The sequence below is a fragment of the Acipenser ruthenus genome, chromosome 8 (genome assembly GCF_902713425.1).
Source record: "Acipenser ruthenus chromosome 8, fAciRut3.2 maternal haplotype, whole genome shotgun sequence".
Lineage (NCBI taxonomy): Eukaryota > Metazoa > Chordata > Actinopteri > Acipenseriformes > Acipenseridae > Acipenser > Acipenser ruthenus.
In genome coordinates, this window is record NC_081196.1 from 4875218 (window position 1) to 4888082 (window position 12865).

General features: G+C 39.4%; 1 protein-coding gene across 2 annotated transcripts in view; it reads left to right on the plus strand.

Moving 5' to 3' along the window:
• The first annotated feature begins 347 nt into the window (after positions 1-347).
• Positions 348-12865, plus strand: part of LOC117405466 (E3 ubiquitin-protein ligase CBL-B-like) — a 64743-nt gene continuing 52225 nt past the window's right edge. Inside the window, exons 1-3 of one of the 2 annotated variants that reach the window (XM_034922538.2) lie at positions 348-726; positions 1278-1455; positions 3086-3336. In XM_034922538.2, the coding sequence (XP_034778429.2) occupies positions 1288-1455; positions 3086-3336 (419 nt within the window). In that variant the 5' untranslated portion in view covers positions 348-726; positions 1278-1287. Of the gene's footprint in view, positions 727-1277; positions 1456-3085; positions 3337-6906; positions 6972-12865 lie in introns of those variants that run through there. The other variant, XM_059028187.1, reaches the window with a different exon arrangement.

Here is a 12865-nt window from a genome sequence, read left to right on the forward strand (position 1 = left end):
TTAAGTAGAAATGTGTTCGTCTTGTTGATAGAAACATAGTTACGGGTACCTTTGCATTACTTCCACGCACTAACACTGTTGCTTACCAGCATTTACACTGTTTTCCACGTGGTTTAGAGAAAATAACAAAAAAATATGTTTACAGCAGCCCTTGCTGTGCATATTAGTAAACGAAGTACCACCCCATACAATTCCTCGCAATATAATTCGCTGATAAACTTGCGGACGGAAAAAATACGTCGTATCTGCTTGTTTGTTATTGGTGTTGTCAGGCTGGGTCGCTGCCGGTGTCGCTGTGCGAATGCATTTTCTGATAGGCACCTAACTCGCGTCAGTCAAGCCGGTCCTCTTAATGCTCCCACCCACTTCTAGCTCCCGAGCGAGCTGTTCCTCCTCTCTGGGCAGAGAGAGAAAATGAGTGGGACGCTGTTGCTTTTAGTTGTCAAAGGATTTAAAAGGCTTTTGCATTTCAGTGCGGCGTGAAGACTGAGGCAAACACGACTGCAATAAAGATAGTTTATATAAAGAAAGCTGCTGTTCGACCTGCCGTGGAAGATAATTCCGGACTGCTGAATGAAAAACAGCTTTACACAGTTTCAGCTGTTTTTTTTTTTTTTTTGTAATAAATATATATCTGTGTATTTTTTAAAAATGTTGCTCTTAGTAAAGGAGACCCTCCATTGACTCTGCTGGCTGATGACTGTCGGATGCGTTCTGTTTGCTGCAGTAAGTCTGGATCCCCGCATGCTACAACACGCAGTACTCACGGAAAACAGCACAGAACCAGTATCTTCATGCAACTAGCTAAGTTTCAAGCGTGTGACGAAAATGCTTTTGATTTTGTCTTGAAAATAATTGTTGAGCTGCGGCTGAAAACCAGAAAGCGACACTTAAATCACCCCAGCTTCCAGGATACTTTGTTCGCAAGAACGTCATGAACTAAGTTGACTTTTATTTTTATTTTTAGTGAAACCATATATATATATATATATATATATATATATATATATATATATATATATATATATATAATTTGCTACGATAGCACAAAACAACAAGGACATGGACTAGTGATACGGTAGTTGAAAGAACATAATTGTCTCTTAGTTTAGTTACATTTGTAAACTCAATTAGTCATCTCTAGCTTTAACTAAATGCCTTTATATAAATACATGCATGTGTGTGTATACATACTCGTTCGGTACATTTTTATTTTCATCAGTAGAAAGTTAGCTATGCGTGCAAGTCAGTTTAGAGGATTTCTTTTTATTTTTTAGTGTTTAGAAGATGGCAACTGCACTTAGTGGACGAAACCCCGGGGGACGTGGGCCAAACCCCCGAAAAGGAATGATTTCGGGCTTATTTGATGCCATTCAGGACGCCGTGGGTCCACCAAAACAAGCGGTGGCTGACCGCCGCACCGTAGAAAAGACATGGAAGCTCATGGATAAAGTGGTAAGTGCCGGATACACTAGTATTAACCGTGTCGTTTTAACAGGATAGATACATCGTAGGGATGAGATATGGTCCAGAAAGTCTGCGCCACTGATGTACTCCGACTGGACCATTCTCCCTGTTAGCAGTATTTCAAGCAGGCAGTGATTGCTTCCAGCAAAACATAATCCGTTGTGGTTCTGCCTTTTTTATGACTAACTGTAAAGTCTCACCTCCAACCCAGGCCTCTGTACTGTTTCTCTTTTATATAAGAGAAAAATCACAACAGTTTGAGTCGCTAGTTTTCATTTTCTCGTGTTAACTTGAATTCTATTAATTCTAAGTTAGTCCATGTATGATTTTCTAATGTCCCTATATAAATACATATTTGATAAATAACATAATCATCTATTCCTGATTTGGCAATTCTTTCACTTCCTGTGTTAAAAAAAACGTTTACTGTTAATTGACCAATGGGGAAAAAAAAAATGTATAAATAACTTAGACAAAATAGGCATTCATGCGTAATGGGTTCCTTATGCATGCTCTCTGCTGTGTACGCATCATTGCAAAACCATTTTAATTGCTAGATTAGCAGCTACTGTGTGTGGCAGTAATTGGGGCTGATTTGGTGTTGATGTCTAATAGTGGCCTTTTAGGTATCGCTGTCATGATTTGGACGTTGACGAGAAGGCTGACATGTTTCCTTCCTGGCGTTTAAACAGTTTTGTGGTGGGGGTGACCCCCAGTACTCAAGATCAACAATGTGTGTGTGTAATTATATATATATATATATATATATATATATATATATATATATATATATATATATATATATATATATATATATGAGATGGTGCAGTTGTTGTCTTGGAATGCATTGGTTATGTTGAATGATTATCAGATGAGACGCATGCATCTTTAGATTCACATGTACCCTCAGACACGGTTAATTCAGTGGTTTTCCAGATGCAGAGATACGCTTTAGCAGATCAGCCGTTTAACATGCTGTTTAAATTGTTTATATGCAATGTTTGCGGGTAGGGGGGTTTAGTACCACCGAACTGTAAATAAGTCTCGGAGTCAAGTCTCCATTGTTTTTTTTTTTTTTTTTTTTTTTTGCTTGACTCCCAGTAGCTATACACTTTAAACCCCCCACCACATCAAATTACCTTGCTAGTAGAGCGTGTTATTCATTTAAAAACCTTAGTTATGCAATGGTATCCTTAGCATGGTATCTTTTTATTTAATTAACATTTTAAACTTTATTATAGAGCAGAAACAAATGCAAACACTGTAATTTCAGCCTGTTTCCAAGTGGTGTTTGTTCCAATATAAAATGTTGTATCCTTGTATCCCTTTTCACACAACACTGGCGCTCAGACCACTGCACACACATTGACCTTGAATGATCTTTTAAGAAGATCAGCACTGCTTGTTAATCTTATCAATGGGTCCCATTTGCACAATAGCCTTAAGGAGGCTGCTCCCAGATGCTCCTCTGTATCATTTATGCACAGTTGTCCTTCGCATCAATTTATTGATGTAAGGTTCTCTAGAGCTGGAGAATTGGACTGTTTGAGGTATTTAGTTGCCGTGATTTACCCAGCAATATTTTAATAAGGTATGTTTTCTCCATCTATGCCTACAGGTGAGACTCTGCCAAAACCCCAAGTTGCAGCTGAAAAACAGCCCCCCTTACATTCTGGATATCCTACCAGACACCTACCAGCACCTGCGGCTCATACTGTGCAAGTATGAAGAGAATCAGAGACTGACTCAGTTAAGCGAGAACGAGTACTTTAAAATATACATCGACAGCTTGATAAAGAAATCCAAAAGGGCTATTCGACTCTTTAAAGAGGGCAAGGAGAGGATGTACGAGGAGCAGTCACAGGACAGGTAGGAGTAATGGCTACTTCATATTTATCTGTACATTCTGTTTTCCTGCTTATTTTTTGCTTTTGTTTGTTCGAGGGGGTGAAACAAAAGCTGTAGGCTTCCCTGTGATGCACCAACTCCACAGTTCTGTATTGTTTGTATACATGGACTTGTAAACTGGAATATTGGAAAATGGAATCGGGAGGGGGTAAGAATGTTGCTGGCATTTCACTGCAACACTTTTACTGCAGCTTAGTTTTTTGGTCCTTTCTTTGAATAGGCATATTCATAAACATTGATTTTATTGGCTCCTTGAAAGTTTCAGATTTGTAGTAGGCCTAAGTTTAATAAATATGAATGCAGCATTTCATTGGTCAGGAGCTTAAATTATCCATGGTTAAATCAACCATCGGCGTGCGTAGAAAAATCTGTTGGATATTGTTGCAGGTTAACAAAGCTGCAGGTGAAGTATTTGTCTGGGTGTGTGTTTGCTTTTATAGGTATGAAAGTTTATTTTTCTTCCAATCAGGATAGATGAGCAAAAGTGTTCTATTTTTATTAAAGAACCATTTGAAAAGGAAGGAGAAGCTAGTTTTGGAAATTAATATCTAACAAAAAAGGAATTTCTCTCAAGGGTTAATTATTGTTGTTTTTTTATACCTGCTTAGAGAGACAGAGACACAGAGAGAGACACGGAGAGAGAGAGCGAGAGACTGAGCCTATTGGATACAGTGAATGTTTGAGCAAAGCAACAGGGGAAAAAATCAGATTATAAATGTACTTTAAAAAAAATTTATTGGTAGATTGTATGGTTTATCACCAAAAGAGCATATTTCACGCATTGTGAATTGCAACACTACAGAACTTTTTTATATTTTTCATTTAAGACTGTTGATAACTGACTAGTAATCAACATTGTTCCATACGGATATGATTTTATCATACCGCCTACAATTTTCTCATGGTTTGTCGTTCTGTGTTGTGACAAAGACCTTGCCCTTCTAAGTTAACATCATCATTTTCAGTAAGAAAAATTAAATTACTTGCTAGTCATTTTTAGAAACCCTTGTTTTCAAAATAGGTTTGTTATGCCACCTACTTTTTAAATAGCCTCCTCTGTTTCATTAAATGTATTTAGAATAATGAATTGCTATCTTTTGCAAATAACTTGTGAAACCCAAGTTGAAGTGAGATGACAATTCTAAAAGGACCTGCTCGCTGCTAGTGGCAATATCAAAGCGTAGCTGTCCTTAGCATTTGTTACCAAAGGAAATAGAGGCCGTGACTGCTTTCTGTGCAAAATCCAGCAGTATTTTGTCCTCCATTTACGGAGGACTCGGTGCTCCTACAGTATGAATGAATGTATTTTTGGGAGCCTTCGTATGCCTTGCACATTCTAATTGTAATTGAGTTAATATGGTTGTCACTGTGTATGAAGTATGGCTTTCTATATTCACCACAGATATTGGTTCCTGCTTCCTGAGGGGATATGCGAGGGTCAAGTTGCAGGCCTGCAGGTCATTCCTAATTCCTTTTGATCTTTATTTGCTAATTAATTAAGTCTGTTTGTGACGTCCCAACAACATTTCAATACAACTTGCCCTAAATCTCCAAAGATCTTGGGTGGGGGAGATGCATTTACCATAGTTCTAAAATTAGTCCAATGTGTCTCGGCTTGTAAATGAATCTCTTTCATTACCGCATGAAAGACCGTGAGAAGGTTTTGCTCAAACAATGTAGTAGAACTGAATATCTTGCATTTATAATTCCGGATTTAGGTACCGTACATTAAATTTGTGTGTGTTTATATATATATATATATATATAATATATATAAACTCTTCTTCCTTTACCCTGGGATCTGCATGGTCTTCTTTGGCCATGTAGATCCCAGGGTAATAGGGGCTCTGTAGAAAACATGTCTGGAAAGACCAACCAACACCAAAAAAAAACCCCACACAAAAAGGTCTAGACTTAGGTAGGTTTGGTATTCTGGTACAGTGTATGGATTTGATTAGGGTAATCAGGCTCATTTAAATGTGCAGTGTCCACTTTGCAGATTTGTAATAGGTCCCAGATGCGGCATTTGAGAGTTAGTTTGAACTGATGTTGTTGAGTATATAAATGAGCCACTACTTTAATTAATGGAAGACCAATGCAACTTTATACAGTACAGCTGTGGCCAAAAGTTTTACATCAACTAATCCTGCTTCATAAACTTGCATAAAACATCCTGAATAATGTTACCTTAACATATTGAATTGCATAACGTAGTCTACTTAACGAAAAACTGACCAAGTGAAAAATGTGACATTTCCAAATCTAACACAAAATACTGATTTTTGTTTTTATTTTAATTTGCATTGTCCTTGCTGCTTCCTCTAAGCTCATCGCACTGACCCAGTAAAGCTCTTCACAAGCTGCACTGCAGTAAGAAATTGAGTTAGGTTGGCACTGTCGACATTTTACTTAGGCTCATCCCCGTGAAAGAAAGTGTTTCCAGCCGCTTTGAATAGGAACAGAAGGTAAGGAATATATTCATCTAGCAGAATTCTATTGTAAGAGTTGGCTGTTGCAATCCTCGGGGAGCGAGGAAGAGACCAATCTTATTATTTGATAAGCTCAGTTTCAGAAAACGCGCTGCACTCGGAGCATAGAAGCCTTTTTTTTTTTTTTTTTAAAGCCATCCTGCAATGATGTAGAGTGTTCCTGTGCTCCATCATTCCCTTAGACACTTACTCAGAAGGTTGGCAAGGTTGTGTGTGTTTTGTACTCTTAATGCATCACCATCAATTTAATATATTGACATTTAATGACGGATAGAAAGGAAGTCGGAGGGAAGGAGACAAATAGACAGGATGACCACAGCGCATGCAGATTGTAATAGATGGACGTTATCTCATTTTTTTTGGGGGGGGGGGGGGGGGGGGGGGGATTCCCTAAGGAAAAGTGTGTGTGGATGGAAGACGGGGGGGGCTTAACTGCAGATAAGGTTGCTATTAATTCTATTCTGTAGACTGTCTAGCCTGGCTCGCTAAACCCTTTAGAGTTCCACTTTGATGTAGCTTCTTCAGGGGAATGAAACGTGGCTCCGGTGAGACAAAAGCAGTATGTTCTGGGGGTGGGGGATTGGGGGGCTCTTTTACATTGTACTGTACCTGCAGCTGTCTGGTAGACCCGTGTCATTCCTAGACATGAAAACAATGACTCTTCACTGGGCGCATGGTCTTTCCTGCCGCTTTCTGTATCCCTCGGTAGTGGATGATCCCACACGAGAACAAAAGCGTAAAAAAAAGCAGCACTTGCCGTACAGTGGAGACTTAAAACGAGACTTGGGATAAATAAAGGGATTCAGACTGCTGTTTCAGTCTGAGAAAAAGCAAGCATTTAAGCTGCTTTTATCTACGTTTTTCAGAGCACAGCATTTCTTGCCAGTTCTGCACTGGACGTCTTTCCTTGTGGGATTAACGAAATATGATTTGTCTTTTTTGATGGGGCGGGTGGGGGTCCATTGTGCTGCTTTTCTTTGTACAGCAGCGGTTACGGTCTCGCTGGATACACCTCGGTGAACATGTACAGTACTGTTTTCCTTTGCAGAAAACTGCCATGTTCAAATCCGTGCTGTTCATACTGGGGTATTTCAAAGTTTCACCTACGTAAGTATTTATTTTTTTCTTAACTTGAAGAATACTGCAGTGCTTAGACTGTCCTCTCCTTTTTGAATGTAGCGGTATATCAGTTCTCTTGTTTAATATTCAGACTGGTTTGAGGAAGAGGAACATGAAAGCAAACTAGGATGTTTGATCTTAATCATGTGAATGCACAGACTCATTCAACCAGAAAACCATTTTGACCATTATCCTCCCCTGTTTTTTTCACTTGCCATGCAATAGGCCAAGCCACCCCTTAGCATCAGTTTCTGTTGTCCTGTTTTTGAGGCGTTTCACTCAATTCAATACGAGAAATCATTGTTCAGAAAGTAGTTGTGTGGGTGGTGGGGGCAGACTGTACCGGAGAAAGAACAAATAACATAATGTTAAATGTAATGCAGTTAAATTTATTATATATTGTTTTTAATCGGCACAATATTTTTCTGTTTTTTTCATTCGGTTTAGAACACAGACAGCTACTAAATAGTGTGGCTTTTGAAACTCTAGCATTCAATTGCAGTGAGACGTGCTGTGTAATTGCAGTGGATTAATGTACTATAAGGCTTTCATTTTACTGGGACGTATAGCCCCTCTGGTTTTCTTTGCCATTCAAAAATGAAGTTTAACAAACTATTTTGGCTACAACAGCAAACCTCGGAGCAGCTTTTTCCCATTGTGCTTTATTAAATTCAATGCTGGAGTAACTTGGCTTCGTCAGTTATTTGCTGACAAAAATATTTAGAGTAATTGCAGCTTTTTTTGTGGGTGAAAGGATCGCATGTGAACCGCAGGGCTTCGGGGTAGGATTTCTTTGATTGCATCTTGCCACCTGGTTGCCAAATGGGATCACATGGAGGTCTGGATCCCCCCAGCCTCCCCCCACCCCCAACCCCCAACCACTAACTAACAGAGAATGAGACCTTTTCAATACCCTGCGTGGGTAGTAAAAGACTGCACATGCAAGCCGTTCTGCTTTCAAAGTGCTACCCAATACTATACATTCAAATGTCTATTGAGTTTCCAGCCCCCTGCAGTCCAGGGTGTTGACATGGAAAGAAGCCCTGCAGACCTTCTTAACTAAACTTATTTTGATGCTCCTTTTATTTTCTGCCAGCCCTTGCTGATAAACTAATACCCTCTTTTGTATTGTTTGTTTAATAGTAAATGTATAGATTTTTTTTCTTCTCAAAACCAGAAATACTTTTATCTGATCTTTTAAGAACAGCTTATTGAAATAAATAAATAAAGCACAGCAGGCGATGGCTAATTAAAAGACTGGCTGTGCATTTCATTACTTGCTGTTTTAAATCAGATGCTGTGATGCAGGCAAAAATAAACTGCGCTGTGCAGCTAACTGCCCGATGGTATGTAGAGAAGTAGCAGTATTTAGTGTGTTTAAAAAAAAAAAACCCAGTGTGGAGGCACTGCCTCTTCAAATACTGCGGACAGCAGGGACTCCAATGCCTTGGTAATTAAAAAGCATTTCAAACCGTGTAACTCAATAAATATGTACTGCACTACACTACAGCAAGATCCAAGGTGATTTTTATTAAACATGCCTACTAGCAGAAGTTCCAAAGTCAATCAGTTTTAGATTTTATAGTAAACTGCCTTTAAAAAATCCTTAATTAAAACCACAAGTGAGTTTAGGAAAGAAAATGATGGAAAAAAAAAAAAAAACGGATTTATAGTCTCCAGAAAGAGAGGAAAAAAAAACCCTGTTAGAAGCTGTTGATGTGTACTAATCATTAAAGATCAAGCACATACGGTGTCCAGATTTGGTCGCATTCATTTCTCTGATCTAGCGATAGCTGGGAGGAAAGACTGCAGAAATGATTCCATTCTTGTTCTTTTAGCAGCATTTTTACATTTTTTTTAAATGTTATTGTTCCAGAGTTGGTTTATTGGGAGGGGGAAAAAAACAACTAAAAAACGTCCTGCTCATAGGTTTCCCTTTTGCGACCGTCCTCTTTAATGATCATTTCATGAGGACTGGGCTTGAATGCCTTGCAGAACTTTGGGAGCCTCAGAGGGCTTTCAGGTTTCTGCTGTCTGTTTGATGAGGCTCAGTTAGATGCCAGCTGAGCCCTCTGGTTCCCTGAACACAGTTTCCATTAAACCTCCAACTGGTTCCCCCACCCCCCCTTCTAAAAGGTGCCGTTCTGTGTTGAAGCAGTTTAAATACAAACAAAGCAACACAGCATCCACACTGAGACTCGCTTTGATAGATTGATTGGCATGTGCAAAAGCAAAACTGGAGGAATCAAAACAGTTAAACAGGGAACGGTTGTGTTGTGCGTCTGTGGCAAAAAAACAACTAATTAATTGATTGATTAATTCAGTTTAATTAACAGATGCGTCGGTTACTGAACACAAAGAATGCAATGGTTGACTCTGCTAATAGGCAGCAGTTTTCATAATTGGCAATTAATTTGACAGACAGCTTGTGGAACTGTGTTGTGTGAGAGGGAGGCCTATACCATTGTATTGTATACTATATAGAGGCACCAGTGGAGGGAGTTTCAGCTGCCGTTTTGGAGTGAGACCACTCTGTACACAGCCAGCAGTAAGTTCAGCCGAATAACAGTAAGGTGGAGTGACACAAACTCAGTCACTTTCAACCTTTAAGGTACATAAGGAATTGAGCGGTTGTTCAAACGGTTTCTTCTTAAAATACATTTGAGAGTCATGAAGAAACTGACAATTTGGATGACCAGATCCAACCTGTTGGTAAATTTTAAACTCTGTTTCATGCACCTCATTGCAAAAATAAAAATAATTTTGTATTTGTTGTATATCCCTTGTACCTTAAAGGGTAATTGTATGTGGTGATTTTTAAAATCTAGCGTCCATGTTATGTCGTCTTTCTCCTCCTGACCCAAACAACAAACTGAGTGATGGGGTTTAAAGAAAATAATGTTTCCTGTTTTTGTTTCTTGGGTAGCATGTGTGCTTTCCTTTGTTTCACAAGTCTGCTGGGAGTCTGGAGTTTGCTCACGATCCGCTTCATGGCTTGTGATCGCAACTCAGCCTGTCATTTTGTTTGGTTTTTACTCTAATCTTTATCACCTCTGTCATCTTAGCACTCGTTTTAAATGTACTTCTTTTTTAAATGTAATCTGCAGTTAAATTTGCTGCAAGCATACTTAATATAGAATAGTTATTTTCTGGGGGAAAGTGTTGAGTTACTTATTTCGAGTTGATCATGTTCAGCGTGCTTTGGCACTAGTATTAATGAAGTACGCGAAGCTCGTTTAACTTGCGTCTGTTCGTTTATTCAGTGTTGTTTGTCTTCTAACTCTCTCCCCTTTTGCAAGGCACATCTTGTGGGGGTTTTGGTATGTCACCCTCCCACCACCCTCCCCCCAGCTTGTTTGAGTTCTGTTTTAGGTTTCTTTTGGGGTTGATCATCGCACCCTATGTCAGTCAGCAAAGTAATCTGATCTGTGTGCAGAAATCCCCTAAAGTACCGAGTAGTTAATGCAATGAAAATTGGAAATGGAAAAATATGATTAACAGAATTTGGAGGGGCTTTTGACCTTTTTGTGAATAAATAGTGCATACCGGTAAATGTATGACAAAACTTCGCACAGTAAACCTGCTGGCTTCAGAAGAAAATAATTAGTACCCTCGCTGCCATGTGACATGGAAATTTAGTTTCCATTACTGCGTGATTTTTTTTTTTTTTTTTTTTTTCTTTTTAAAAACCGGTAACTGAAGTGTTGAGTCATTCTGCTTAGTGAATGTTGCCATTTTTCTCTCAATTGAATTTAAGTGATTTCAAGGATTCTGTTATAAACTCTTATGATCTTGTAGCCTTGCCTCCAAATTGACCATTTTGTTAATGTGTCTTGTTGCTGTGTGTTATTGTTACTTTATTTTGGGAGGGGGAGGGGGAGGGGGATGATTCTGTTCTTGTGTCTAACTCCTGTACAGTAGTAAATTAGGCTGGTGTCGCTCTAAGTCATGGCGAGTATGTATGTTTGCTTGTGTTTGTTGTGGTTTCTTTTGAAGCTCACTGATGGTGTGGAAGCAATGTGCTTCTGAAAGGAACTTGTAGACACTTATCAAGACCTTCCAATAGTTTAGATAACTTACTTAATGTGTTGCGTTTTTCTTTTCTTGCATTGCTTCGTTCCCATTCTAAAGCCCTGTGTGTGCTACGGGCAGTTCTAGTTCTGTGTTGTGTTTTCAATTCAAGCCAAGCTACTGCAATAACCCTTTGAATGGTGTCTCACAATTTCTTTGATCAGCGTTCAGTTTGTTTTGCTTTAGTCCTAAGAACCGGCGGTTACGGATTGTCGGTCGTTTTGACAAGACAGCAGCTGAGAGTGGCTGGATAAAGGAGAATTGAGTGACTTCGTTGAATGTGTATGGGCAATAGATACAGTATGCGGTGATGGTCACAAACTGTGTTGGGTAGTGTTGTTGGGATGTCCATTCCTTGGCAGCTCAGTTTTGTTTTTTGGATGGCAGATCAAAAGTAGGATTGATTGTGTTTAAAAACAACTGCAAGAGCATCGGTATGTTCACTCAGAATTTACTGGACTTTAGAATGAATGAGTGACTTTTTTTTTGTAATTAATTAATTATTGTCACGGTAGACTGCTTCAGAAACTAAACATATCTCAACTGAATATACAGTGTGCTGGTCAGGTACCATTTCCTAAGCAAGTGTGACATTCTCTTGTTTTATCAGCTGTGCCATCTCTTTTTACAGTGCTAAAAACCCCGGTCACTGGGTAATGGTTTTTCTTTGCAGGGGGGTAACAGAGTAAAGTGAACAGTACAGTAAGCCATGTGGAACTACTGTAGAAGAGAAATAATATTACAAAAAAAAATAATCAATAAACAAACCATGGTGCTTCCTCTAGACATTCAGAAGTACAACAAAGTCAGTTTAAGAAAGCAGTGTAGAACAAATAAATGAGGAATTGGCTTTACTAAACCGCTTTTACATGCCGGGTGACAGAAAAGCGCTATTTAAACTGGCTGCAATAAGTAGGCAGGAGCTACACCATGTCAAGAATTTCGAACCCGGGTCAAATCCAATCGAGACACTGAATTTAATCGCGACACAGGGTTGCACTAACAGTATAGATGCAGGATGTTTAACATGGGAAGTACAGCAGTAATGTTAATCTTGCCTGTACAGTAAGTTGTATTCACTGAAACAATCAGACGCATGCTTAGTGCAGGAGTGCTTTGTCCAGCTGTGGTACAGTGACCGGATGGTTTGCAGTGACAGCTGTCTTGCTATAGTCTCCATGTCTGTGTCTCCTCCGGTGCACAGCTAATGGAACTGGATTCTGGTTTGCTGATGTGTTTTACGAAGGGGGATCCCGGTTGCCTGTGTATTCCATCTATTTTTGGAAAGTTAGCTGACACGCATCCTGCCCTGACCTCCCCTGGGCTGCGGTTTAATCTGTAATATCCTCTGTGGGAACATCCTGAAGAAACGGCACCCTTTTAGTATCCAGCTAAATATACTAAAGACTGGCAGCATGTGCCGGACTGCTCCACCTGAAAGGGGAGGTGTGGGAGGAAGGGAGCTACCATTTGGGTGGGGGTGATTCAGTGTGGTAACTGACCGTAGTTCCAGTATTGATGCCTACTTTACTTGCTGAACTGTTCCTGTGCATGTTTACTTTCTAGAATTATCCTGGTTTTAATTGCAGATGTTCTCTCAAAGTTGCAACATTCAGTTTACTGTACAGTGCAATCATTTATTCATAACACATTACTCTATTACATTCTGTAAATTGGTCTTCAGTACAAAGACCTTGTTGACTGTCCTTTTAGTTTACAACACCCCAAGGCAGTTTTAGGCTCACACACACCCTTCTATCTGAAACCTACAGAACTTGCCATTGCATGCAGTAAACCCCAATAAACATAAC